General features: G+C 46.7%; 1 protein-coding gene across 1 annotated transcript in view; it reads left to right on the forward strand.

Annotated features, from left to right (window-relative positions):
- The first annotated feature begins 290 nt into the window (after positions 1 to 290).
- The window catches only part of LOC115193008 (rho guanine nucleotide exchange factor 18-like), a 39,351-nt gene continuing 14,718 nt past the window's right edge, over positions 291 to 24,923 (forward strand). Inside the window, exons 1-10 of the mRNA XM_029752013.1 lie at positions 291 to 474; positions 523 to 700; positions 1,473 to 1,585; positions 2,233 to 2,373; positions 2,682 to 2,932; positions 9,511 to 9,633; positions 9,843 to 9,960; positions 19,178 to 19,432; positions 19,546 to 19,622; positions 22,742 to 22,920. Coding sequence (XP_029607873.1) covers positions 291 to 474; positions 523 to 700; positions 1,473 to 1,585; positions 2,233 to 2,373; positions 2,682 to 2,932; positions 9,511 to 9,633; positions 9,843 to 9,960; positions 19,178 to 19,432; positions 19,546 to 19,622; positions 22,742 to 22,920 — 1,619 coding nt within the window. The remainder of the gene's footprint in view (positions 475 to 522; positions 701 to 1,472; positions 1,586 to 2,232; positions 2,374 to 2,681; positions 2,933 to 9,510; positions 9,634 to 9,842; positions 9,961 to 19,177; positions 19,433 to 19,545; positions 19,623 to 22,741; positions 22,921 to 24,923) is intronic.

Genomic DNA, 24,923 nt, shown 5'->3' on the forward strand with positions numbered 1-24,923 from the left:
TCTCATCTCCCCTCCTACTTGTTGATCTCTGCCTATTATCACACAGCCCACCCCAGCCCTGCCCCTGCTGGAAACAGAGAGGTGGAGGAGGGAGAGGGGAAGGGAAGAGAGAGAGAGAGCGAGAGAGATGTAGAAAAAACGAGAGAGAGAAAAGGAAAGGGGCATGTGTGATCTCTAGAATGTACTTGATCAGGAGTCGGGTGGGCATATAAAGCCATGTGTGTATCAGTCTCCGTGACTATAGTGCGAGCAGCAGCATCACCTCTACTCCTGCGAGACAGACCGACACTATGGAGCTAGAGGTTAACAAGGGGGTTGGTCGGGCGAGACCTGCCCGGAGTAGGGTCAATGTCTGGGGGCCCTCCTGGGGTCTGTCTGGCCGTCTGGGAGTCCGGGTGCTGATGCACAGAGACCACCTCACCTGTCGCTTCCTGCAGGGTTCTCTGCCTCACGTCTGGCTGCAGCGTTACTGGGGCAAGCAGGGCTTTTGCCATCTCTCATCCATCTCTTGTCTTTTCCCAGCCCTGAGGAAGGGGGACAAGTCCTCGCTGGCCCCTGATGGCCCCTCCAGCTCGCCGCAAGTCCCAGGCATGACCCTCAGCCCACGGAGACCCAGTGCTCAGCCTGCTGCCTCCAGCAGCTCTTCCTCCAGCCACAGTCACACTGCTGCAGCCTACCTCAACCACAACAGCAGCTCTGGGTTAGTACTAACAACAGCTAGCCACCTGACCAATCAGTCAGCAGGCTACATAAGCTAGCCGCTGGTCAATAGCAGTGTATTGACCGCCACTATGTAGGCTATACCATTGTCATAATAGACTGTAGTTATAGACTATACCACTGCCCTATATCATCTGTATAGACTATACCACTGCTCTGTATAATTTAATTTGTGAATTGAATGTTAGTTTTTAAGCAAATACATTTTACCTTTCTGGTGGTTGTGGTGCATGCAAGCTGGCTTTGGCTTTCTTTTTTTCTACATGTCTGTGATGTGTTATTAATAGGTGACATGCTGCAGCTAACTGTCAAGTGAATTTTGCAGTTCTTTGATTTGAGTTGAGACAGAGCTTAAAACAGCCAGTGCTATCATAGTGCTGTCGTAGACGGGGCATCTTGCAGGCAGGCAGGCAGGTTGCGGGAGGTGTGTAGCTGTGTCTTTGCCATCTGTGGTAGTATAGTCCCTCTCAGCATGTATGCCAGTCTAGCTGTAGTGTAGCTGTGTCTTTGTCTCCTGTGGTTGAGTAGTGTAGTATCTCAGCATGTACAGTATGTATGCCACTTTAGTGTAGTGTAGCTGTATCTTTCTCCTATGCCGGGGGGGTGTTGGTGTTAGTGTGTCTTGTAACATCTCAGTCCAGTATGTCATTCAGGACCTCTGTATTGTAGCTGTGTCTGTAGTGTTAGTGTATAGTAGTCTTGTAGTCTCTCAGTATGTATGCCACTCTGGACCTGTGGCGCTCCTCTTTCAGATCCCTCCCAGGGGACATGGACGAGATGGACAGCCTCCGCTTCGGGATCAAGCGCTTCAACGAGTATGCGGTGTCCCTGACCCCTTCCACCACTGACGCCGTCATCGTAGAGGGTGAGTGGGTTAGGGAGGGAGCTGCTCTTTAGAGCTTAGATACACGAGAGCGAGTACCGTACAGCCAGAGTGGACAACCACTACTGAGTGTGCAGGCTTTTGCTCCAACCCTGTTGTAACTAACACAATTCAGCTAATCAAAGTCCTATTGAGGAGCCAATTAGTAGAATCAGGTGTGCAAGATTAGGGTTGGAGAGAAAGCCTTCAGGAGGGTAGCTCTCCAGGAGGAAGGTCGTGCAACCCTGTTGTGATCCTAGGTTATGAGACGGGTTATATGGCTGGCATATAGAGAGTGTGGGCTGTTGGGAGAGAGATGGGACCTCACCCAGTTTCATTAAGCTGGAGTGTGTGGAAGAGACTGCATGATTATCCCAGGTTGTCTAGCAGTGATGTAGCTAGTGCTGCTACAGTAGCAAGACAGAAACAGTCATCCACCCCGACTACGGGAGATCAGTATGTGTTAGTGGTCATAGCGTAGGATTATTATTTTAGCATTTAATTGCACATATTGCTAAACCATGTGATGTGACTTTAATGAACATCACCTATTGAATGCATTAGAAATACATTGGAGTTGTGCTACACAAGCATACAGTCACACTGCTGCAGCCAACCTCAACCTGTTCCATGCCCCTCCCCTCCCCCAGATGCATACTACTCTGCGGTTCAAGCTGATCTGGAGTCAGATGCCCAGGACTTGGATGTGGAGTCATGGAGCCTGGCTGTGGACCAACAGTACCTGAAGAAACACACCAAGGAGATGGTCAAGAGACAGGACGTCATCTACGGTCAGTTTGTCATACACTATCTTTGTTGTATTTTGATGCCTTATACATCTTTTTATATTTGTCGTGTTTTATGTAGGCTTTCAATGTGTTTTTGTAGTTATACCTGTGGTTAAGTTGAAGATTAGAAGGTGAATTATGAGAAGGGAGAAGCTCAACTCTTTTTGAATGTCAATTGTTCCATCCATCTCTGTCTGGCTCTACAATCAATAAAGGAGTCCGGTGGATGAAAAGCAAATTCCTGTAAAAGGCTAATTAGATGTTGAACCCCCTGTCTGTCTGTCAGTCATTCTGTCTATTTGTCCCAACAGAGTTGATGCAGACAGAGATGCATCACGTACGGACCCTGAAGATCATGTTGCGTGTGTACGTGAGGGAGCTGAAAGAGCACCTTCAGATGGATGAGCGGCGTCTGGACTGTCTGTTCCCGCGCCTGGAGAACCTACTGGAGCTACACACACACTTCCTGTCCCACCTCAAAGAGCGGCGCCGAGACGCCACGCAGCCCGGCAGCGACAAGAACTACAACATACAGAGACTCGCTGACATCCTCATCACACAGGTAGAGAGACACCACACACACAGTGTTACACACACTTTCTCTAATTCACTCTCTCTTACATACACAGTGACTTGTATTTTTCCCGTATTTGCAGGTAAACTAAAAATAAATTCCGATGCTGTATCCCAATTACCTTGACTGGAAATTCTAATCAAAAGGAAGAGAAAGACTAGATTATTCAAACAACAACTTTATTACAAGATTTGATCATCTGGAGCAATTAACAATCCACCCAATGGTGCAGCGTTAAGAGCCCAACGAACAAGAGTTGGGTCTCAGCTTTTGTAACGTTTGTCTACATGGCAGTTTAGCAGGTGTTTGAGAGCGTGATGGGAACATTACGCGCAGTTTTGTTACTCCTTTCTAGCTGATATCTAGGTGCTGCTGCTCAAGCTAGCCTCTGTTCTCTTAATATCACCACACAGCTGTGCCCTTGAAAGATACGAAAAGAACAGGATGGACCAAAAACTGGTCACTCTCAGATGGCCCTTTGTCTTTGGCCGCATGACCAAGTTACTCAGAAACAAGAGTGATTCATTTCACATGGGAGGATTGGACAGTTTTAGAATTTAAGACAGACATTGCAGTGCCAGTATCTACTAGAAATTCAATTGACGAAGAGACGAACCGTTGGCTCCTTACGGGGGCTTGAAATCATCTTTGAATGCTGTCCAGGGGTCTCAACTGTAGAGGTCGACCGATTAATTGGCATGGCCGGTTAATTAGGGCCGATTTCAAGTTTTCATAACATTCGGTAAATCGGCATTTTTGGACGCCGATTACATTGCACTCCACGAGGAGACTGTGTGGCAGGCTGACCACCTGTTTCGCGAGTGCAGCAAAGAGCCAAGGTAAATTGCTAGCTAGCATTAAACTTATAAAAAACAATCTTAAGATAATCACTAGTTAAACTAATAATATCATCAACCATGTGTAGTTATCTAGCTTGTCCTGCGTTGCCTATAATCGATGCGGTGCCTGTTAATTTATCATCGAATCACAGCCTACTTCGCCAAACGGGTGATGATTTAACAAGCGGATTCGAGGAAAAAAAAGCAATGTGTACCTAACCATGAACATCAATGCCTTTCTTAAAATCAATACACAAGTATATTTTTTTGAACCTGCATATTTAGTTAATATTGCCTGCTAACATGAATTCTTTTAACTAGGGAAATTGTGTCACTTCTCTTGCGTTCTGTGCAAGCAGAGTCAGGGTATATGCAGCAGTTTGGGCCGCCTGGCTTGTTGCAAACTGTGTGAAGACCATTTCTTCCTAACATGGACCGTAATTAATTTGCTGGAATTGTACATAATTATGACATAACATTGAAGGTTGTGCAATGTAACAGCAATATTTAAACTTAGGGATGCCACCCGTTAGATAAAATACGGAACGGTTCCGTATTTCACTGAAAGAATAAACGTTTTGTTTTCGAAATGATAGTTTCCGGATTTGACCATATTAATGACCTAAGGCTCGTATCTGTGTGTTTATTATATTATAATTAAGTCTATGATTTGATATTTGATAGAGCAGTCTGACTGAGCGGTGGTAGGCAGCAGCAGGCTGGTAAGCATTCATTCAAACAGCACTTTACTGCATTTGCCAGCAGCTCTTTGCAATGCTTGAAGCACAGCACTGTTTATGACTTCAAGCCTATGAACTCCCGAGATTAGGCTGGCAATACTATAGTGCCTATGAGAACATCCAATAGTCAAAAGGTATATGAAATACAAATGGTATAGAGAGAAAAAGTCCTATAATTCCTGTAATATCTACAACTTAAAACTTCTTAACTGGGAATATTGAAGACTCATGTTAAAAGGAACCACCAGCTTTCTGAGCAAGGAACTTAAACGTTAGCTTTTTTTTACATGACACGTATTGCATTTTTACTTTCTTCTCCAACACTGTGTTTTTGCATTATTTAAACCAAATTGAACAGGTTTCATTATTTATTTGAGACTAAATTGATTTTATTTATGTATTATATTAAGTTAAAATAAAAGGTCATTCAGTATTGTTGTAATTGTCATTATTATTAAAAATCGGTATCGGCTTTTTTGGTCCGCCAATAAATCGGTATTGGCATTGAAAAATCATAATCGGTCAACCTCTAGTCAACTGTCTCATCCTCGCGTCAGTCTCTGTGTGGGTTGTAGGGTCGTTTTCAGTGGCGGTCCTGTTCTCCAGTTACCTCCCCCTCCCGATCCGTTCTTGCAGTCTTTTGCAAAATGTCCACTCTTTCCACAATTATAGCATTATGGTTGCTGTCGTCCGGACCGTCCGCACGTCTCCTCCTCCTCTTCTACCTCTTCCTTTTCCTCTCTGTCAATCGTTTTGGAGGTCGTCCCTGATCCTGCTGGCCCTGTCTTTGAGAATGCCAGCTGTGCATTCCTCCTTTTCCATGCTCTGTTTCATCTTATCTTCTTGAGACAGTTGCTGCCTCTCAGCGCGTTTACAGTGTTCAATGACCGTCTGTAGGGTAGTAGTTTCCCAGCCAATGCAGGTCGTCTTAACCTGTTTACCAAGGGCTGGCAAAAGTCCATTCATTAGGGCAGCCTTCAAGAGGCTATTGTAGTCATCGGTTGCTGTTCTGATGCCACTGTGTTTGCGGAAACAGTTCTCCAATCTATGCCTTTAGTCCTCTAGTGAAATGGGAGTCATTGTAGGTGGTGTGTAGAACAGATTCCTACTGCTCTGGGGCTGTCTCTTAGGGGTCTGACAGTCCTTCAGTCGTATCAGGCCTTGTTTCGGGGTAGAGCTGCAGTGGGGGAGGCGGCTGAGCAGGCTGCTGTTGGACAACCAGGGCGGGTGCTGGTGCAGTGGAATCAGAGGTATAATAGGGAGGTGGATAGTCATTGTTTCTCCTTTTCTTATCATTCACCATTATTCCTTTAATTTTCTTGTCTGCCCTTCTCTGCTTCTCTTTCCCATTTCCTAAAATCATCCTAGTCTATTCTACTTTCTTGGTTTCTTCTAAGTCCTGTAACTTCTTTCTACATTCTGCTAGCAAAACTTCACTTAATGTACTTTTCAAGGGAAAGTCTGCTAGCTTGTACCTGTTCCAGAATGTCCCTGCCCCACTTATCCACCATTACCTTACCAGCGGGTCAGGCAGACAAGTTTCTCCCCTGCTGCTCTTGGCTCCCATTGTGAAACTTTGTCTATACAAATACAAAACAAATAATATTTAGTTAGGAACTTCTTCCTTTCTTAAAATAAATTATGGATTAACTCAAAGGGGGCATTTCTTCGCCATCAAAATATTTGTATATGTCTTTATGTAATTTAGAATTCTGTACCCATATAGTATTTCCCCCTATACAAAATGTTGTATGTGTTTTATGCACATAACCAATTATTTCCCTAAGTACACTACCGGTCAAAAGTTTTAGAACACCTGCTCATTTAAGGGTTTTTCTTTATGTTTACTATTTTCTACATTGTAGAATAATAGTGAAAACATCAAAACTATGAAATAACACATATGGAATCATGTAGTAACAAAAGTTTTAAAATGTGTTTTGATTTGTTTATATTTGAGATTCTTCCAAGTAGCCACACTTTGCCTTGATGACAGCTTTGCACACTCTTGGTATTCTCTCAACCAGTTTCATGAGGTAGTCACCTGGAATGTAATTCAATTAACAGGTGTGCCTTCTTAAAAGTTAATTTGTGGAATTACTTTATTTCTTAATGCGTTTGAGCCAATCAGTTGTGTTGTGACAAGGTAGATGGGGGCATAGAGAAGATGGTCTTTTGCCAAATACGGCGAAGTCCATATTATGGCAAGAACATCTCAAATAAGCAAAGAGAAACAACAGTCTATCACTACTTTAAGACATGAAGGCCAGTCAATCCAGTCTCAAAAACCATCAAGTGCTATGATGAAACAGGCTCTCATGAGGACCGCCACAGGAATGGAAGACCCAGAGTTACCTCTGCTGCAGAGGATACGTTCATTAGAATTTACCAGCCTCAGAAATTGCAGCCCAAATAAATTATTCAGAGTTCAAGTAACAGACATCAACTGTTCAGAGGAGATTGTATGAATCAGGCCTTCATGGTCAAATTGCTGCAAAGAATCCACTACCAAAGGACACCAATAAGAAGAAGAGACTTGCTTGGGCCAATACATTAGACTGGCAGTGGACATTATCTCCAAATTTGAGATTTTTGGTTCCAACCGCCGTGTCTTTGTGAGACTATCGTTTGTTTTTCAACAGCACAATGACTCAACACACCTCCAGGCTGTGTATAAGGCTATTTACCAAGGAGGAGAGTGATGAAGTGCTGCATCAGATGACCTGTCCTTCACAAACCCGACCTCAACCAAATTGAGATGGTTTGGGATGAGTTGGGCCACAGAGTGAAAGAAAAGCAGCCAACAAGTGCTCAGCATATGTGGGATCTCCTTCAAGACTGTTGGAAAAGCATTCCCGGTGAAGATGGTTGAGAGAATGCCAAGAGTGTGCAAAGCTGTCATCAAGGCAAAGGGTGGCTACTTTCCCTGTCCTAGAACCACATAACTCGTGCATTTACATCTGATGATTGCAAACCATGGCATATCAATTAATATTAATTAAGTACTTTGCCAACTAATGCTCATTTACCCGGGAATACCTCTTATAAAACAGGGTTTTCTCCACACACAGTAGGGCCCTCCTTGTCACTAAGACAAGGTCTTCTTCACACACAGTGACAACTCACCCATCTCTGACCAGGTTATCCCTGCTCCTACAAGGATCCTAGTCAGAGATGTCCCTGCTCCAACAGGGCAACTCGTCCCTAGGACTTCCCCTATCAGAAATAACCCTACAACAAAGTTTAAAGCTAGGGGTGTCTTTGCTCCAACAAAGACCTAATGTGCACAACCTGTTCCCAGAACAGGATTTTCTATGATGTTTGAAAGAAAATCTGTCTCACCCTTAAATGTATTTTGTCTGTTCGGGATGGCGTATCCGTCCACTGACGCTCTCTGCCGGGTCCGAGGCGGGGTCCCTTCTGCTCCTTTTAGTGGGGTGTGGGCTCCCTGAGCCACACCTAACGTAGCCCCTGTGCACAATTAACCTCTGTGTCTCCGGGAACGATCAGCAAGCGGAGTTAGCCATCCCATTCTAGTCGTCAAGAATTGTCGTGGAAATTCTAACCAGAAAGGAAGAGACTGCAGATTCTTCAAAATAACAACTTTTTATTATACTATTTGCAAATCTGGAGCAGATAACAGTCCACTCAACAGTGCAGCGCTAAGAGCCCAACGGACAAGAGTTGGGTCTCAACTTCTATAACCTTTGTCTACGTGGCAGTTTAGCAGGTGTGAGAGAGCCTACAAACAAGTCATAACGGCAGTTTTGTTACTCCTTTCTGCTGATAGAATTGTCGCTGCTTCTCAAGCTAGCCTCTGTTCTCTTAGTGTCTCCACACAGCTGTGCCCTTGAAAGATAAAAAAGGAACAGGATGGACCAAAAACTAGTCACTCTCAGATAGCACTGTCTTTGGCTGCGTGACTAAGCTACTCAGAAACAAGAGGAAAAACTCTGGCTTCTTCTAACATGAGAAACAGACAGTGGAAATGTACAGGTTTAAGGCTCATACAGCGCATGTGCAGAACAAAGTTAGTAATTTTCCCACATAACTGTCTTCCACTCTCTGCCTCCTTCCCTTTTATAAGTGAAAATAAGATATACACTGAGTATACAAAACATTAAAAACACCTGCTCTTTAAATGACAGACTGAATAGGTGAATCCAGGTTAAAGCTATGATCCCTTATTTATATCACTTGTTAAATCAACTTCAGTCAGTGTAGAGGAAGGGGAGGTTAAAGAAGGATTTTAAAGCCTTGAGACAATTGAGAGGTGGATTGTGTATGTGTGCCATTTTTAGAGGGTGAATGGGCAACACAATAGAATTAAGTGCCTTTGAATGGGTCATGGTAGTAGGTACCAGGCTCACCGGTTTGAGGGTACCAAGAACTGCATCACTGCTGTGTTTTTCATGCACAGTTACCTGTGTGTATCAATAATAGGACATCCAGCCAACTTCACACAACTGTGGGAAGCATTGGAGTCAACATGGGCCACAATCCCTGTGGAACGCTTTCAACACCTCTACTCTATGCCCCAACAAATTGAGGCTGTTCTAAGGACAAAAGGGGGTGCAATTTAATATTAGTAAGGTGTTCCTAATGTTTTGTGCACTCAGTGAACCTGTCAGAATGTGCCGGAGTCTGGTGTAGTGGTCAAAGGCTATGTTGACACAGGTACCCAATTCTGATCTTTTTCCCAATAATGTGCAAGTTGTCTGATCGTTTGTCAAAGACCAATTGGTGGCAAAATATCAGAATTGGCTGCCTGTGTAAACAAAGCCTGAGCTGCCAACTCCGGATCGCATATGCTCCCCTGGCGTTGGGGGTTCGAGTCCCGTCTCGGCCACTCAGTCTATGCCCCTACTATCTGTCTCCTTCTCTATAAAAAATGCCTACAATTAAAAACCTGTCAGTGAAAGGTGATCAGAGGAGCCCGGGAAGACTAACAATACTGAGACTGCTCTCATCCTTGTCTCCTCTCCAGTTTTCAGGTGAGATAGGGGAGCGGATGAAGGAGAGCTATGGTGATTTCTGTAGCCGCCACACAGAGGCTGTCAGCTATTACAAGGAGCAGCTGCACAACAAGAAGTTCCAAAACCTCATACGGGTAAGTGTTTGGTTCTACGATAAGAGAGACATTGACAAATCCTGTCCAATCCACCATGTGCTAACTTAAAGGAACATTAATGACAGTGGGCCATTTAAGAATATATGAGACTTTTTCCACATTCAGCAGTTGTGTGTATCCAGAAATATTTACAGATTACACTACATGGTCTATGAACTGTGTATAAAATATGTAGCTTTTTCTTCCAGAAAATCAACAGTTTTTCCATTGTGAGAAGATTAGGAGTGACAGAGTGTATTCTCCTGGTGACACAGCGCATCACGAAGTACCCAGTGCTGGTGGAACGCATTTTGCAGAACACAGAAGGTAATGAGACCCGATCCCGACTTAGGAATTTACGTCTTTCCTACCCACTTCTCAGTATTTGGTATTCAGACTTACATTATTCAGTCACGTAACGTGCTCTGCAGGTGTGGCTACCTTGCACTCTGAATACATTTCATTCAACCGGGGGGGGGGGGGGGGGGGGGGGGGCACTTCACAAAATAGATGGCATCATGAGGAGGGAAAATGATGTGGATATATTAAAGCAACATCTCAAGACATCAGTCAGGAAGTTAAAGCTTGGTCGCAAATGGGTCTTCCAAATGGACAATGACCCCAAACATACTTACAAAGTTGTGGCAAAATGGCTTAAGGACAACAAAGTCAAGGTATTGGAGTGGCCATCACAAAGCCCTGACCTCAATCGTATAGAAAATTTGTGGGCAGAACTGAAAAAGCGTGTGCGAGCAAGGAGGCCTACAAACCAGACTCAGTTACACCAGCTCTGCCAGGAGGAATGGGCCAAAATTCACCCAACTTATTCTGGGAAGCTTGTGGAAGGCTACCTGAAACATTTGACCCAAGTTAAACAATTTAAAGGCAATGCTGCCAAATGCATAATGAGTGTATGTAAACTTCTGAACCAAAGCTGAAATAAATCATTCTCTCTACTATTATTCTGACATTTCACATTCTTAAAATAAATGTCAGGAATTGTGAAAACCTGAGTCTAAATGTATTTGGCTAAGGTGTATGTAAACTTCCGACTTCAACTGTATTTATGAATAATAAAATAGGTTTAGAGCCTTTACTCACAAAATATTAATAAATAAAAAAAATTGTGGTTTGATTCAACCTAAAAGTTGTCCATTTCAAGTTCAATCCATTGAAATATTGGAATGTGGGGGGGAGGGGAGGGGGGGAGTGTACATTAGCGGTTGAGCAATAGTCCTATTGTCACAGGATCCAACGAAAGTGGCGCCCCTCCTCGGTCGGGCGGCGCTCGGCGGTCGTCGTCGCCGGCCTATTAGCTGCCATCGATCGTTGTTTCTGTCGTTTAGTTTTGTCTGTCTGTTCCGCACCTGTTTTGTGTTGTCATTAGTGGGGATTTATTTAAGGTGTGTTTTCAGTTGGGATTTTGTGTGGGATTGTTGATTGTCCACTCAGGACGGTGGTCCGTGTTTTTATTACGGGTTTGTTATCTGACAGTTTAAGGAGGAGAGAATTTACCGGGCTGCGCCCCGTGCCTTTTTGTGCCGCTAATATTTATAGTTTGTTCGCCATATCGGGAATGCGTTTTTCCCAGGCAGTCTGTCTGTAGCGCCCTGTGCCTCGGGGTTTTGTTTTTTGTGTGTCAAATTATTAAAAGGACACTCAACTCCAGCACCTGTCTCCTGCATCTGATTCCGCCTTACACCAGTCCAAGTCAATTGTGACAGAATCCCGCACCCACAACCTATGGAGTCAGCAGGAGCAGAAGCGCCATCCATGGCTGAGCAGGTCTCCCAACATGCCGGCCTCCTCCACCGCCTAGGCTCGGCCATGGATCAGGTGTTGGCCCGGTTGGAGAGCTGGGAGAGAGGGGCCTCCCCAGCCAGACCAGCTCCGGTCCCTCACCCTGCGCCCCTACCCACACCCACTGAAGCGGGTGCCGGCGGGATCCGGATTTCACCGCCCAGGGAGTTCGATGGGACGGCCGCTGGGTGCAAGGGGTTCTTGCTCCAACTGGAACTGTACCTGGCGACCGTCCGCCCCCCTCCCTCCGACGAAGAGAGGGTGAGCGTCCTCGTCTCGTGTCTCACGGGTCGAGCCCTGGAACGGGCCAATGCGGTCTGGGATAGTCCAGACTCGGCCCGGGGTGACTACCCGGAGTTCACCCGCCGCTTTCGGGCGGTTTTCGATCATCCCCCGGAGGGCAGGGCGGCGGGTGAGCTACTATTCCATTTGAGACAGGAGACGAGGACCGCTCAGGATTTCGTATTGGAATTCCGGACTCTCGCCGCTGGATCGGGGTGGAACGAGCGGGCCCTGATAGACCACTATAGGTGCAGCCTTCGCGAGGACGTCCGCCGGGAGCTGGCATGTAGGGACAACACCTCCACTCTGGACCAACTGGTGGATTTGTCCATTAGATTGGACAACCTGCTGGCTGCCCGGGGACGTTCCAGTCGGGGCCTGTTCGTTCCGCCTACCAGTCCTCCTGCTCCACAGCCCATGGAGATAGGGGGGGCTGCACCGAGGAGGACCGGAGGGAGGGGTCTCTCTTGCACCCGATGTGGACACAGAGGACACACTGTGGACCGGTGCTGGAGAGGTCCCTCCGGGAGTTCGGAGGGCAGGCAGAGCACTGCTTCGGCCCCCCAGGTGAGTCCGCACCAGCCACACCCAGAGCCCCCTGTCGACCACTTGTACACCTCCGTTTGTTTTCCTAATTTTTCCCCTCACTTCCAGTATAAGGCGCTAGTCGATTCAGGTGCAGCTGGGAGTTTTATGGACCATGGGTTAGCGAAGAGGTTAGGGATTCCCCTGGTTCAGCTGGACCACCCCTTCCCCGTGCACGCCCTAGATAGTCGACCGCTAGGGTCAGGCCAAGTAGGGGAGATCACAGTGCCACTGGTTATGCAGACGTGGGGGGGTCATGTGGAGCGTATCAGCCTGTTCATCATTGACTCCCCAGCGTTCCCAGTGGTACTGGGAATCCCCTGGCTAGCCACACACAACCCCCAGATTTCGTGGGGGCAGAGGGCTCTAACGGGGTGGTCGGGGGAGTGCTCAGGTAGGTGCATAGGAGTTTCCATCGGTGCGACTACGGTGGAGAGTCCAGACCAAGTCTCCACCGTGCACATTCCCTCAGAGTATGCCGATTTGGCTATCGCTTTCAGTAAGACGAAGGCGACTCTATTACCACCCCATCGACGAGGGGATTGTGCGATAAACCTCCAGGCTGACGCGGTTCTTCCTAGGAGTCACGTGTATCCTTTGTCTCAGGAGGAGACAGTGGCTATGGATACATACGTCACTGAGTCCTTGAGACAGGGATACATTCGGCCCTCTAAATCCCCCGTCTCCTCGAGCTTCTTTTTTGTGAAGAAGAAGGAGGGAGGTCTGCGCCCGTGCATTGACTATAGAGGTCTAAATGCTATCACAGTGGGTTTCAGTTACCCGCTACCTCTCATTGCTACGGCAGTGGAGTCATTTCACGGGGCGCGCTTCTTCACGAAATTGGATCTCAGGAGTGCGTATAACTTGGTGCGTATCCGAGATGGAGACAAGTGGAAAACCGCATTTAGTACCACATCTGGCCATTATGAGTACCTCGTCATGCTGTATGGGTTAAAGAATGCTCCCGCCGTCTTCCAATCCTTTGTGGACGAGGTCCTTAGGGACATGCTCGGGCAGGGTGTGGTGGTGTACATCGATGACATCCTGATCTGCTCCGCCACACGCGCCGAGCATGTGTCCCTGGTGCGTAAAGTGCTTGGGCGGCTGCTGGAGCATAACCTATACGTCAAGGCTGAGAAATGTGAGTTCTTCAAAAGAGCCGTCTCATTTCTAGGATATCGCATTTCCACCTCGGGGGTGGAGGTGGAGTGTGACCGCGTGACGGCTGTGCGTAATTGGCCAACCCCAGCTACTGTGAAGGAGGTGCAGCGGTTCTTGGGGTTCGCTAAAATCAAATACACCAGTACTGAAATGTAACCACGTTGAACTCATGTCCTGTCTCCGATTATTATCGGAGGTTTATCCGGGGTTTTGGCCAGGTGGCAGCTCCCATTACCTCACTGATGAAGGGGGGGCCGGTGCGGCTACGATGGTCAGCAGAGGCGGACAGAGCCTTCCATCGTCTGAAGGTTCTGTTTACCAATGCACCTGTCCTGGCGCATCCGGACCCCTCTTTGCCATTCATAGTGGAGGTGGACGCGTCCGAGGCTGGGGTAGGAGCTGTGCTATCGCAGCGCTCGGGCGTTCCTCCGAAGCTCCGCCCATGCGCGTTCTTTTCTAAGAAGCTGAGCCCGGCGGAGCGCAATTATGATGTGGGGGACCGGGAGCTGTTAGCCGTGGTCAGGGCTTTGACGGTGTGGAGACATTGGCTTGAGGGGGCACGTCACCCTTTTCTCATCTGGACCGACCACCGTAACCTGGAGTATATTCGGGCAGCGAGGAGGCTTAATCCCCGTCAGGCGAGGTGGGCCATGTTTTTTACGAGGTTTAACTTCACTCTCTCGTACATTCCAGGTTCCCGGAACCGGAAGGCTGACGCACTGTCACGTCTCTACGACACCGAGGAGCGGACCATCGATCCTACTCCCATACTTCCCGCCTCCTGTCTGGTGGCACCGGTGGTATGGGAGGTGGATGCGGACATCGAGCGGGCGGGTCGGTCAGAACCTACTCCGCCGCAGTGTCCCGTGGGCCTGAAATACGTTCCGCTTGATGTTCGCGATCGCCTGATCCGATGGTCCCATACTCTACCCTCCTCGGGTCATCCTGGGGTGGAACGGACAGTGCGGGGCCTGAAGGGGAGGTACTGGTGGCCCACCTTGGCTGAGGATGTCCGGCGTTATGTCTCGTCCTGTTCAGTATGCGCTCAGTGTAAGGCTCCTAGGCACCTACCTCGAGGGAAATTACAGCCCCTCCCTGTTCCACAGCGGCCCTGGACTCACCTCTCGGTGGATTTCCTTACGGATCTCCCGCCGTCTCAGGGGAACACGGCGATCCTGGTCGTTGTGGACAGGTTCTCTAAGTCCTGCCGTCTGCTCCCTTTGCCCGGTCTTCCTACGGCCCTGCAAACCGCGGAGGCCCTGTTCACTCACGTCTTCCGGCACTATGGGGTGCCCGAGGACATCGTATCTGATCGGGGTCCCCAGTTTACGTCCAGGGTGTGGAAATCGTTTATGGAGAGGCTGGGGGTCTCGATCAGCCTGACCTCGGGGTTCCACCCCGAGAGTAATGGGCAGGTAGAGCGCATTAACCAGGATGTGGGCAGGTTCCTGCGGTCGTATTGCCAGGACCGGCCAGGGGAGTGGGCGCAGTTCGTGCCATGGGCCGAGATGGCCCAGAACTCTCAGCGCCACTCCTCCACTAATCTGTCACCCTTCCAGGTGGTGCTGGGGTATCAGCCGGTCCTGGTGCCATGGCAACAGAGCCAGACGGAGGCTCCTGCGGTGGAGGCATGGGTCAAGCGCTCTCAGGAGACCTGGAACGCGGTCCAGGAATGTTTAAGGAGGGCGAGCGAACGGCACAAGGAGAGCGCTGACCGCCACCGCAGTGACGCCCCCGTGTTTAACCCGGGGGATAGAGTCTGGCTCTCGACCCGGAACCTGCCTCTCCGCCTGCCCTGCCGGAAGCTGGGTCCGCGGTTTGTGGGGCCGTTTAAAGTCCTGAGGAGGATAAACGAGGTGTGTTACAGGTTACAACTTCCTTCGTATTACCGTATTAACCCCTCGTTTCATGTGTCTCTCCTCAGGCCGGTGGTAGCTGGTCCGCTGCAGGACAGTGAGGTGCTGGAGGCCCCCCCTGGACATCGGGGGGAGCCCGGCGTACACAGTCCGAGCCATCCTGGACTCCCGACGTCGGGTAGGGGGCCTGCAGTACCTCGTGGACTGGGAGGGGTACGGTCCGGAGGAGAGGTGCTGGGTTCCGGCGGCGGACGTTCTGGATCCCTCTATGCTGCTGGACTTCCACCGTCGCCGACCGGATCGGCCGGTGCCTCGCCCTCCGGGCCGTCCCCGAGGCCAGCGTCGGCGCGCGGTCAGGGGAGGGGTACTGTCACAGGATCCAACGAAAGTGGCGCCCCTCCTCGGTCGGGCGGCGCTTGGCGGTCGTCGTCGCCGGCCTATTAGCTGCCATCGATCGTTGTTTCTGTCGTTTAGTTTTGTCTGTCTGTTCCGCACCTGTTTTGTGTTGTCATTAGTGGGGATTTATTTAAGGTGTGTTTTCAGTTGGGATTTTGTGCGGGATTGTTGATTGTCCACTCAGGACGGTGGTCCGTGTTTTTATTACGGGTTTGTTATCTGACAGTTTAAGGAGGAGAGAATTTACCGGGCTGCGCCCCGTGCCTTTTTGTGCCGCTAATATTTATAGTTTGTTCGCCATATCGGGAATGCGTTTTTCCCAGGCGACGTGGAGGAGGCCGTAGAAGGGCAACAACCCAGCAGCAGGACCGCTACCTCCGCCTTTGTGCAAGGAGGAGCACTGCCAGAGCCCTGCAAAATGACCTCCAGCAGGCCAAAAATGTGCATGTGTCTGCTCAAATGGTCAGAAACATGAGGTATGAGGGCCCGACGTCCACAGGTGGGGGTTGTGCTTACAGCCCAACACCGTGCAGGACGTTTGGCATTTGCCAGAGAACACCAAGATTGGTAAATTCGCCACTGGCGCCCTGTGCTCTTCACAGATGAAAGCAGGTTCACACTGAGCACATGTGACAGTCTGGAGACGCCGTGGAGAACGTTCTGCTGCCTGCAACATCCTCCAGCATGACCGGTCTGGTGGTGGGTCAATCATGGTGTGGGGTGGCATTTCTTTAGGGGGCCGCACAGCCCTCCATGTGCTCACCAGAGGTAGCCTGACTGCCATTAGGTACCGAGATGAGATCCTCAGACCCCTTGTGAGACCATATGCTGGTGCGGTTGGCCTTGGGTTCCTCCTAATACAAGACAATGCTAGACCTCATGTGGCTGGAGTGTGTCAGCAGTTCCTGCAAGAGGAAGGCATTGATGCTATGGACTGGCCCGCCCGTTCCCCAGACCTGAATCCAATTGAGCACATCTGGGACATCATGTCTCGCTCCATCCACCAACGCCACATTGCACCACAGACTGTCCAGGAGTTGGCGGATGCTTTAGTCCAGGTCAGGGAGGAGATCCCTCAGGAGACCATCCGCCACCTCATCAGGAGCATGCCCAGGCGTTGTAGGGAGGTCATACAGGCACGTGGAGGCCACACACACTACTGAGCCTCATTTTGACTTTTTAAGGACATTACATCAAAGTTGGATCAGCCTGTAGTGTGGTTTTCCACTTTAACTTTGAGTGTGACTCCAAATCCAGACCTCCATGGGTTGATAAATCGGATTTCCATTGATTATGTTTGTGGGATTTTGTTGTCAGCACATTCAACTATGTAAAGATAAAAGTATTTAATAAGATTATTTCATTCATTCAGATCTAGGATGTGTTATTTTAGTGTTCCCTTTATTTTTTTGAGCAGTGTATATATATATTTTTAAATCCATCCATTTAAACTACATGTTTTTTTTGTATGGGTTGCGTCTCAATCCACCGCATCTGCCGATGGCAGTGCTTGAGCGGTGTTTGTCAGACCATGAGACATCCCAAAAATCTGGTCTTCTCACAAAAACGCCTGTAGTGTTCAAACGGTTTGGCCTACAAAGTACAGGATGGCGTTCTCCGTTTTAGTTCTAGGACACCCACAAGCCTCGTCTGAAGGTCCCCGGTACCAGTAAAAAATAAAAATAATTAATGAATGGAAGTATATGGAGATAGTTCAGTGCCGAAAATAATGGGATAAATACATGTACAAAAAAATACTATAGCTCTCAGATATGGGACTGTTGTTCCATGTAGTGAATCTGTTATTCAATGCGTTTCTATTGGCTAATAGCATGATGCCAAATTCAATGTTTCATCCAATAATTTAATACATTTTTTTGATAACTTAAGGGGTCTTAAAATGTCAAATCAAATAGCTAAATAGTCCTTGGTATGACCATCTTTTCTTTTTTTTTAAAGTCCATATGTTAGCTTAGAACCCCCTTCCCCGTCAGACTCTAGAGGGATAACTTCTTCAGGATCGGTGGGTCCCCAGGGGACGTTGAGCTAACGTAGGCTAATGCGATTCGCATGAGCTTGTAAGTAAAGAGAAAATGTCCCAGGACAGACATATCTGATATTGGCAGAAAGCTTAAATTCTTGTTAATCTAACTGCAGTGTCCCATTTACAGAAGCTGTTACAGTGAAAGAATACCATGCTATTGTTTGAGGAGAGTGCACAGTTTTGAACATGAAAAGTTATTAATAAACATATTAGGCACATTTGGGCAATCTTGATACAACATTTTGAACAGAAATGCAATGGTTCAGTCTAAAACTTTGCACATCCACTGCCTCCATCTAGTGGCCAAAATCTAAATTGCAGCTGCACTTGAATAATACATGGACTTTCTCTTGCATTTCAAAGATTTTACAAAATAAAACAAAAAACCGAACGGTTGTTTTTTTCTTGTATTATCTTTTACCAGGTCTATTGTGTTCTCCTACATTCCTTTCACATTTCCACAAACTTCAAAGTGTTTCCTTTCAAGTGGTACCAAGACTATGCATATCCTTGCTTCAGGGCCTGAGTTACAGTCAGTTAGATTTGTATATGTAATTTTAGGCTAAAATTGAAAACACGGGTCCGATCCTGAAGAGGATAATTACTTTGTAAGTCTATAGAAGGGGCTGAGAACCATGAGCCTCTTAGGTTTTGTATTGAAGGCAGTGTACCTAGAGGAGAATGGAAACTAGCTGTCCTCCGGCTATACCATGGTGCTTCCCTACTGAGGCTACTCTAGACCTTCCTTGCAAAACAGGGCATTTTAATCAATTATTTGGTGACGTGAATACATTTAGTATAGTTTTTTCTAAAAAGGAGAACTTTTGAAACTTTTGACTTTTAAGTTCTGAGAATTACTGAGGAGGCTCCTCCTCTGCGGAGCCTCCGCGGATAGGAGTGGGTTAAAAGGTGCTTGTGCATTGATAATCACACCAAAGACAGTATTAACAATAAGTAATACAAATATAGCTGCGAGCAGCACGGGGATCACAAGATGACAGGACACAATATCAGTTGGATAACAAAGCAAGCATGTAGGAACTACAGTATCTTCCTTTATGTGCAATCATAAGTCAAAATACAAAATCTGGAGTGAATCTGACGCATGGTTCATGAGGAGATGATTTTTAGCACTGAGTATACCAAACATTAGGAACACCTTCCTAATACAGTTGCACCACACGCCCCCCACTCCCCAAAGAACCTGTGTGTGGAAAACAGAGAAAGAGTATAGAGAAGAGAGAGAGAGACACACACACACACACTGACAGTAAAAAAAACATTAGGAACACCTTCCTAATATTGAGTTGCACCGCCTTCTGCCCTCAGAACAGCCTCAACCATGTTAAGTTTTGCCCGTTCGTTGCAATCGACCCAGTGTGTCTGAAGTTGACCTGGGTCTTTTCTTTCCTCCCTCCAGTGGGCACAGAGGAGCATGAGGAGCTGACGAGGTCTCTGGGTCTGATCAAAGACTGCATCGTCCAGGTTGATGCCCTGGTCAACCTCCATCAGAAGGCCTCGCGCCTCCGAGACATCGCCCACAAGATGGAGCCCAAGTCTCTGGGCAAGATCAAAGATGGCCATGTGTTCCGCGGAGAGGACCTGGCCCTGGGCAGACGCAGGCTGCTGCACGATGGGACCGTCAACCACAAGGCTGCCTCTGGCAGACTCAAAGGTAACAGGATTACCTCTCCTCAGGCTGCATCTCCGTAGTCTGAAGTGACCTCTTCTCTCTTCTGTCTGCATTGATCTCACACAGGTCTAAAAATGAAACTCCTTTCATTTCAGATATTCTCGCTGTGCTGCTGTCAGATGTCCTGTTGTTACTCCAAGAGAAAGACCAGAGATATGTCTTCTCTACTGTGGTGAGTCGATCATTTTTGTCAGTTAATTTCACCATGTAACATAACTAACTTGAGTTTTGCCACTCTGGAAAACTGACAAATATGGCATACTAACTCGACAGAAAGTTACACTGAACAAAAATAAACGCAACAATTTCAAAGGTTTTACTGAGTTACAGTTCATATAAGGAAATCAGTCAATTGAAGTAAATTCATCAGGCCCTAATCTATGGATTTCACATGACTGGGAATACAGATATGCATCTGTTGGTTACAGATGCCTAGCCTTAAGAAGTTCAATCTCTGGCAACAGCTACGGTGGACATTCCTGTAGTCAGCATGCTGATTGCACGCTCCCTCAACTTGAGACATCTGTGGCATTGTGTTGTATGACAAAACTGCACATTTTAGAGTGGCCTTCTATTGTCCCCAGTACAAGCTGCACCTGTGTAATGATCATGCTGTTTAGTAAGCTTCTTGATATGCCACAAATGTTAGGTGGATGGATTATCTTGGCAAAGGAGAAATGCTCACTAACATTGACGTAAACAAATGTGATTTTTTTTTTAAATAAATAAGCTTTTTGTAAATATGAAACATTCCTAGGATATTTTTATATCAGCTCATGAAACATGGGATCAACACTTTACATGTTGCGTTTCATACTTTTGTTCAGTATACAGTGAGGGGAAAAAGTATTTGATCCCCTGCTGGTTTTGTACGTTTGCCCACTGACAAAGAAATAATCAGTCTATAATTTTAATGGTAGGTTTATTTGAACAGTGAGAGACAGAATAACAATAACAAAAATCCAGAAAAACGCATGTCAAAGATTGTATAAATTGATTTGCATTTCAATGAGGGAAATAATGTCACGGTTGTCGTACTGTAGAGAAGACCAAGGCGCTGCGGATTGCGTGCTCAACATCATAATTTATTAAATAATGAGAACACGGAAAAACAAGAAAATAACGAAGGACAAACCGACAGTTCTACAGGCTATATAGATACTTACAGCAGTGCAAAATAAAACAACCCACAACTCCAAGAGAAAAACACACACCTAATATATGACTCCCAATCAGGAACAACGATATCCAGCTGTTCCTGATCGGGAGTCACAAGACTAACACAGAAACAGAACAACTAGAAACTACATACAACACACAACTTCTGCCACGTCCTGACCAAATACTAAACAACTACTCCCTCTGCTGGTCAGGACGTGATACTAATAATACTAATACTACTAATAATATAATATAATAATAATAATAATAATAATATAATAATAATAATAATATAATAGTAAATACTCCCCTCTGCAAAACATGACTTAGTACTTGGTGGCAAAACCCTTGTTGGCAATCACAGAGGTCAGATGTTTCTTGTGGTTGGCCACCAGGTTTGCACACATCTCAGGAGGGATTTTGTCCCACTCCTCTTTGCAGATCGTCTCCAAGTCATTAAGGTTTCGAGGCTGACGTTTGGCAACTCGAACCTTCAGCTCCCTCCACAGATTTTCTATGGGATTAAGGTCTGGAGACTGGCTAGGCCACTCCAGGACCTTAATGTGCTTCTTCTTGAGCCACTACATAGCCCCGTCCATCGTCCCTTTGATGCGGTAAAGTTGTCCTGTCCCCTTAGCAGAAAAACACCCCCAAAGCATAATGTTTCCACCTCCATGTTTGACGGTGGGGATGGTGTTCTTGGGGTCATAGGCAGCATTCCTCCTCCTCCAAACATGGCGAGTTGAGTTGATGCCAAAGAGCTCCATTTTGGTCTCATCTGACCACAACACTTTCACCCAGTTGTCCTCTGAATCATTCAGATGTTCATTGGCAAACTTCAGACGGGCATGTATATGTGCTTTCTTGAGCAGGGGGACCTTGCAGGCGCTGCAGGATTTCAGACCTTCACGGCGTAGTGTGTTACCAATTGTTTTCTTGGTGACTATGGTCCCAGCTGCCTTGAGATCATTGACAAGATCCTCCCGTGTAGTTCTGGGCTGATTCCTCACCGTTCTCATGATCATTGCAACTCCACGAGGTGAGATCTTGCATGGAGCCCCAGGCCAAGGGAGATTGACAGTTCTTTTGTGTTTCTTCCATTTGCGAATAATCGCACCAACTGTTGTCACCTTCTCACCAAGCTGCTTAGCGATGGTCTTGTAGCCCATTCCAACCTTGTGTAGGTCTACAATCTTGTCCCTGACATCCTTGGAGAGCTCTTTGGTCTTGGCCATGGTGGAGAGTTTGGAATCTGATAGATTGATTGCTTCTGTGGACAGGTGTCTTTTATACAGGTAACAAACTGAGATTAGGAGCACTCCCTTTAAGAGTATGCTCCTAATCTCAGCTCGTTACCTGTATAAAAGACACCTGGGAGCCAGAAATCTTTCTGATTGAGAGGGGGTCAAATACTTATTTCCCTCAATAAAATGCAAATCAATTTATAACATTTTTGACATGCGTTTTTCTGGATTTTTGTTGTTAATCTGTCTCTCACTGTTCAAATAAACCTACCATTAAAATGATAGAGTGATAATTTCTTTGTCAGTGGGCAAACGTACAAAATCAGCAGGGGATCAAATACTTTTTTCCCTCACTGTAGATACAGCAGTCGTCTGTATATCTGTCTAGAAAGAGGGATGGGCAACTCCAGTCTTCGCCGGCCAGAGTGGTGTCATACTTCCCCCCCCCCCATCCCTAGCAAACACAGCTGATTAAACTAATTGCATTCTAAACTGAAGATCATGATTAGTTTATAATTGGAGTCAGGTGTGTTTGGATCAAATCCCCAAGCTGACAAGGTAAAATTCTGTGGTTCTGCCCCTGAGCAAGGCAGTTAACCCATTGTTCCCCGAAGACGTGGATGTCGATTGAGGCAGCCCTCCGCACCTCTCTGATTGAGGGGTTGGGTTAAATGCGTAGACACATTTCAGTTGAAGGCATTCAGTTGTACAACTGACTAGGTATCCCCCTTTCCCTTAGCTGGGTCAAAAGTGTGATACCAAATCAGTCCCCCGAGGACTGGAGATACCCATTCCTGGTCTAGAACTATGAACAGTGTCTCCATTTTGCTTTCTGGTGTAATTTTCTTTCAATTTCACTTTGAGCTGCCTTCTGTACCTCCCTCAGGACAACAAGCCATCAGTGATCTCCCTCCAGAAGTTGATTGTGAGGGAGGTGGCCCACGAAGAGAAGGCCATGTTCCTAATCTGTGCCTCCCCCAATGAGCCTGAGATGTACGAGATCCACACCGCCTCCAAGGAGGAGCGCAAAACCTGGATGACACACCTCCGCCAGGCAGTGGAGAGGTACACACACACAGGTTAAAGAAAAGGACTAGGGTGGACTGTATCTTAAGTTAGGTTGAGGAGTGATGGTGACACTGTGGTGCATCTATAAGAATGCAGGAAGGACGGTCAAAGGTTAGGTTTCCCGGTTCTGGTTGTTTTAGGATAGAGCTATGGAATGGGTGATATAGGTGGTAGGTCTGAAAGGAATACCAAAGGGGAGACTACATTAGCATAAGTGACTGACCAGTGCTATGTGTTATTATATACTAATAACATTAGTATATAAAGTAGGCTACACCAGCAATACACCAATACTCAAGTTAGGACTAACAAAGGCTATTACTTGCTATGCTACAGAAAACATACTTGGCCAGTGCAGACATTAGGTCAAACTATGAGCTTGCAAACAAAATAAATATACATGGGTTCTACAGTACAATTACTGCTACACAATATAATGTACTTACTTTAGTCATCTCACTCCCAACAAAAGGCAAAGGAATTGTGCTGCCCCATCCCACCACAAACACAGAGGTAAAACAAGCTGGCCAGAGAAATGGGAGAGGAAGGGTGATTAGTAGAATGAGTTCAGGTGTGGTGAGTTGGCAGGAGAGGGTATGTGTCCGCAGGGTTATTGGATGGTTTGTGAGATGGGTCATGTCTAGAAGGAATGCACTTAATGTCAGTGTGATGTCAAAACTTGCATATTCGAGTCCCGTTGGAGAGAATTTTTCCTAACCTGCTATGTTAATTCTCCTTATCTGCTGCGAAAAGTCACTTCTGACATTAGCGGCATCCCATCTAGTCAAAACCGGTGAGATGGCATGATCCTTCAGAACACGGGTCACACACACACACACACACACACACACACACACACACACACACACACACACACACACACACACACACACACACACACACACACACACACACACACACACACACAACCACACACACACACAAGGTATCACTCATAATGTCTTTGTCTTACACATACTGTATTATTTACTGTCTCCTTTCCTCCTTCTCCTTCACTGTTTCTCTGCAGTGTTAAACACTCAAATGGCTTTTCTCACTGCTGAGAGTAACCAAGCTGAGCCAAGCTGTACTGAGCTGGACTGTTACGCATCCACCATAGTGGCTAGAACTGTGCTGAAACGCACAATGTGTAAAAAAAAATAATATCTCAGTCAGTACGATTTGGATCTGGTTGGCAGAGATGTGTGAAAAGGGTATTACACTGAACAGCAAATATAAACGCAACATGCAACAATTTCAAAGATTTTACTGAGTTACAGTTCATATAAGGAAATCAGTCAATTGAAATAAATTCATTATGCCCTAATCTATGGATTTCACATGACTGGGAATACAGATATGTATCTGTTGGTCACAGATCAGAAAACCAGTCAGTATCTGGTGTGACCACCATTTCTTGCAGCGAAACACATTCCTTTGCGTAAAGTTGATCAGGCTGTTGATTGTGGTCTGTGGAATGTTGTCCCACTCCTCTTCAATGGCTATGCGAAGTTGCTGGATGTTGGCGGGAACTGAAAAACGCTGTCAAACACGTCAATCCAGAGCATCTCAAACATGCTCAATGGGTGACATGTCTGTTGAGTATGCAGGTCATGGAAGAACTGGGACATTTTCAGCTGCCAAAAATTGTGTACAGATCCTTGCGACACTGGGCTGTGCGTTATTAAGCTGAAACATGAGGTGATGGCAGCGGATGACTGGCATGACAATGGGCCTCAGGATCTCGTCACAGTATCTCTGTGCATTCAAATTGCCATCGATAAAATGCAATTGTGTTTGTTGTCCGTAGCTTATGCCTGCCCATACCATAACCCCACCATGACATCAGCAAACCGTCCGAATACGACGCCATACATGCTGTCTGCCGTCTGCCCAGTAGAGTTTAAACAGGGATTCAGCTGGTTAAGAGCACACTTCTCCAGCGTGTCAGTGGCCAAATTATGTGGATATATTGAAGCAGCATCTCAAGACATCAGTCA

The sequence above is a fragment of the Salmo trutta genome, chromosome 4 (genome assembly GCF_901001165.1).
Source record: "Salmo trutta chromosome 4, fSalTru1.1, whole genome shotgun sequence".
In the NCBI taxonomy this organism is placed as follows: domain Eukaryota; kingdom Metazoa; phylum Chordata; class Actinopteri; order Salmoniformes; family Salmonidae; genus Salmo; species Salmo trutta.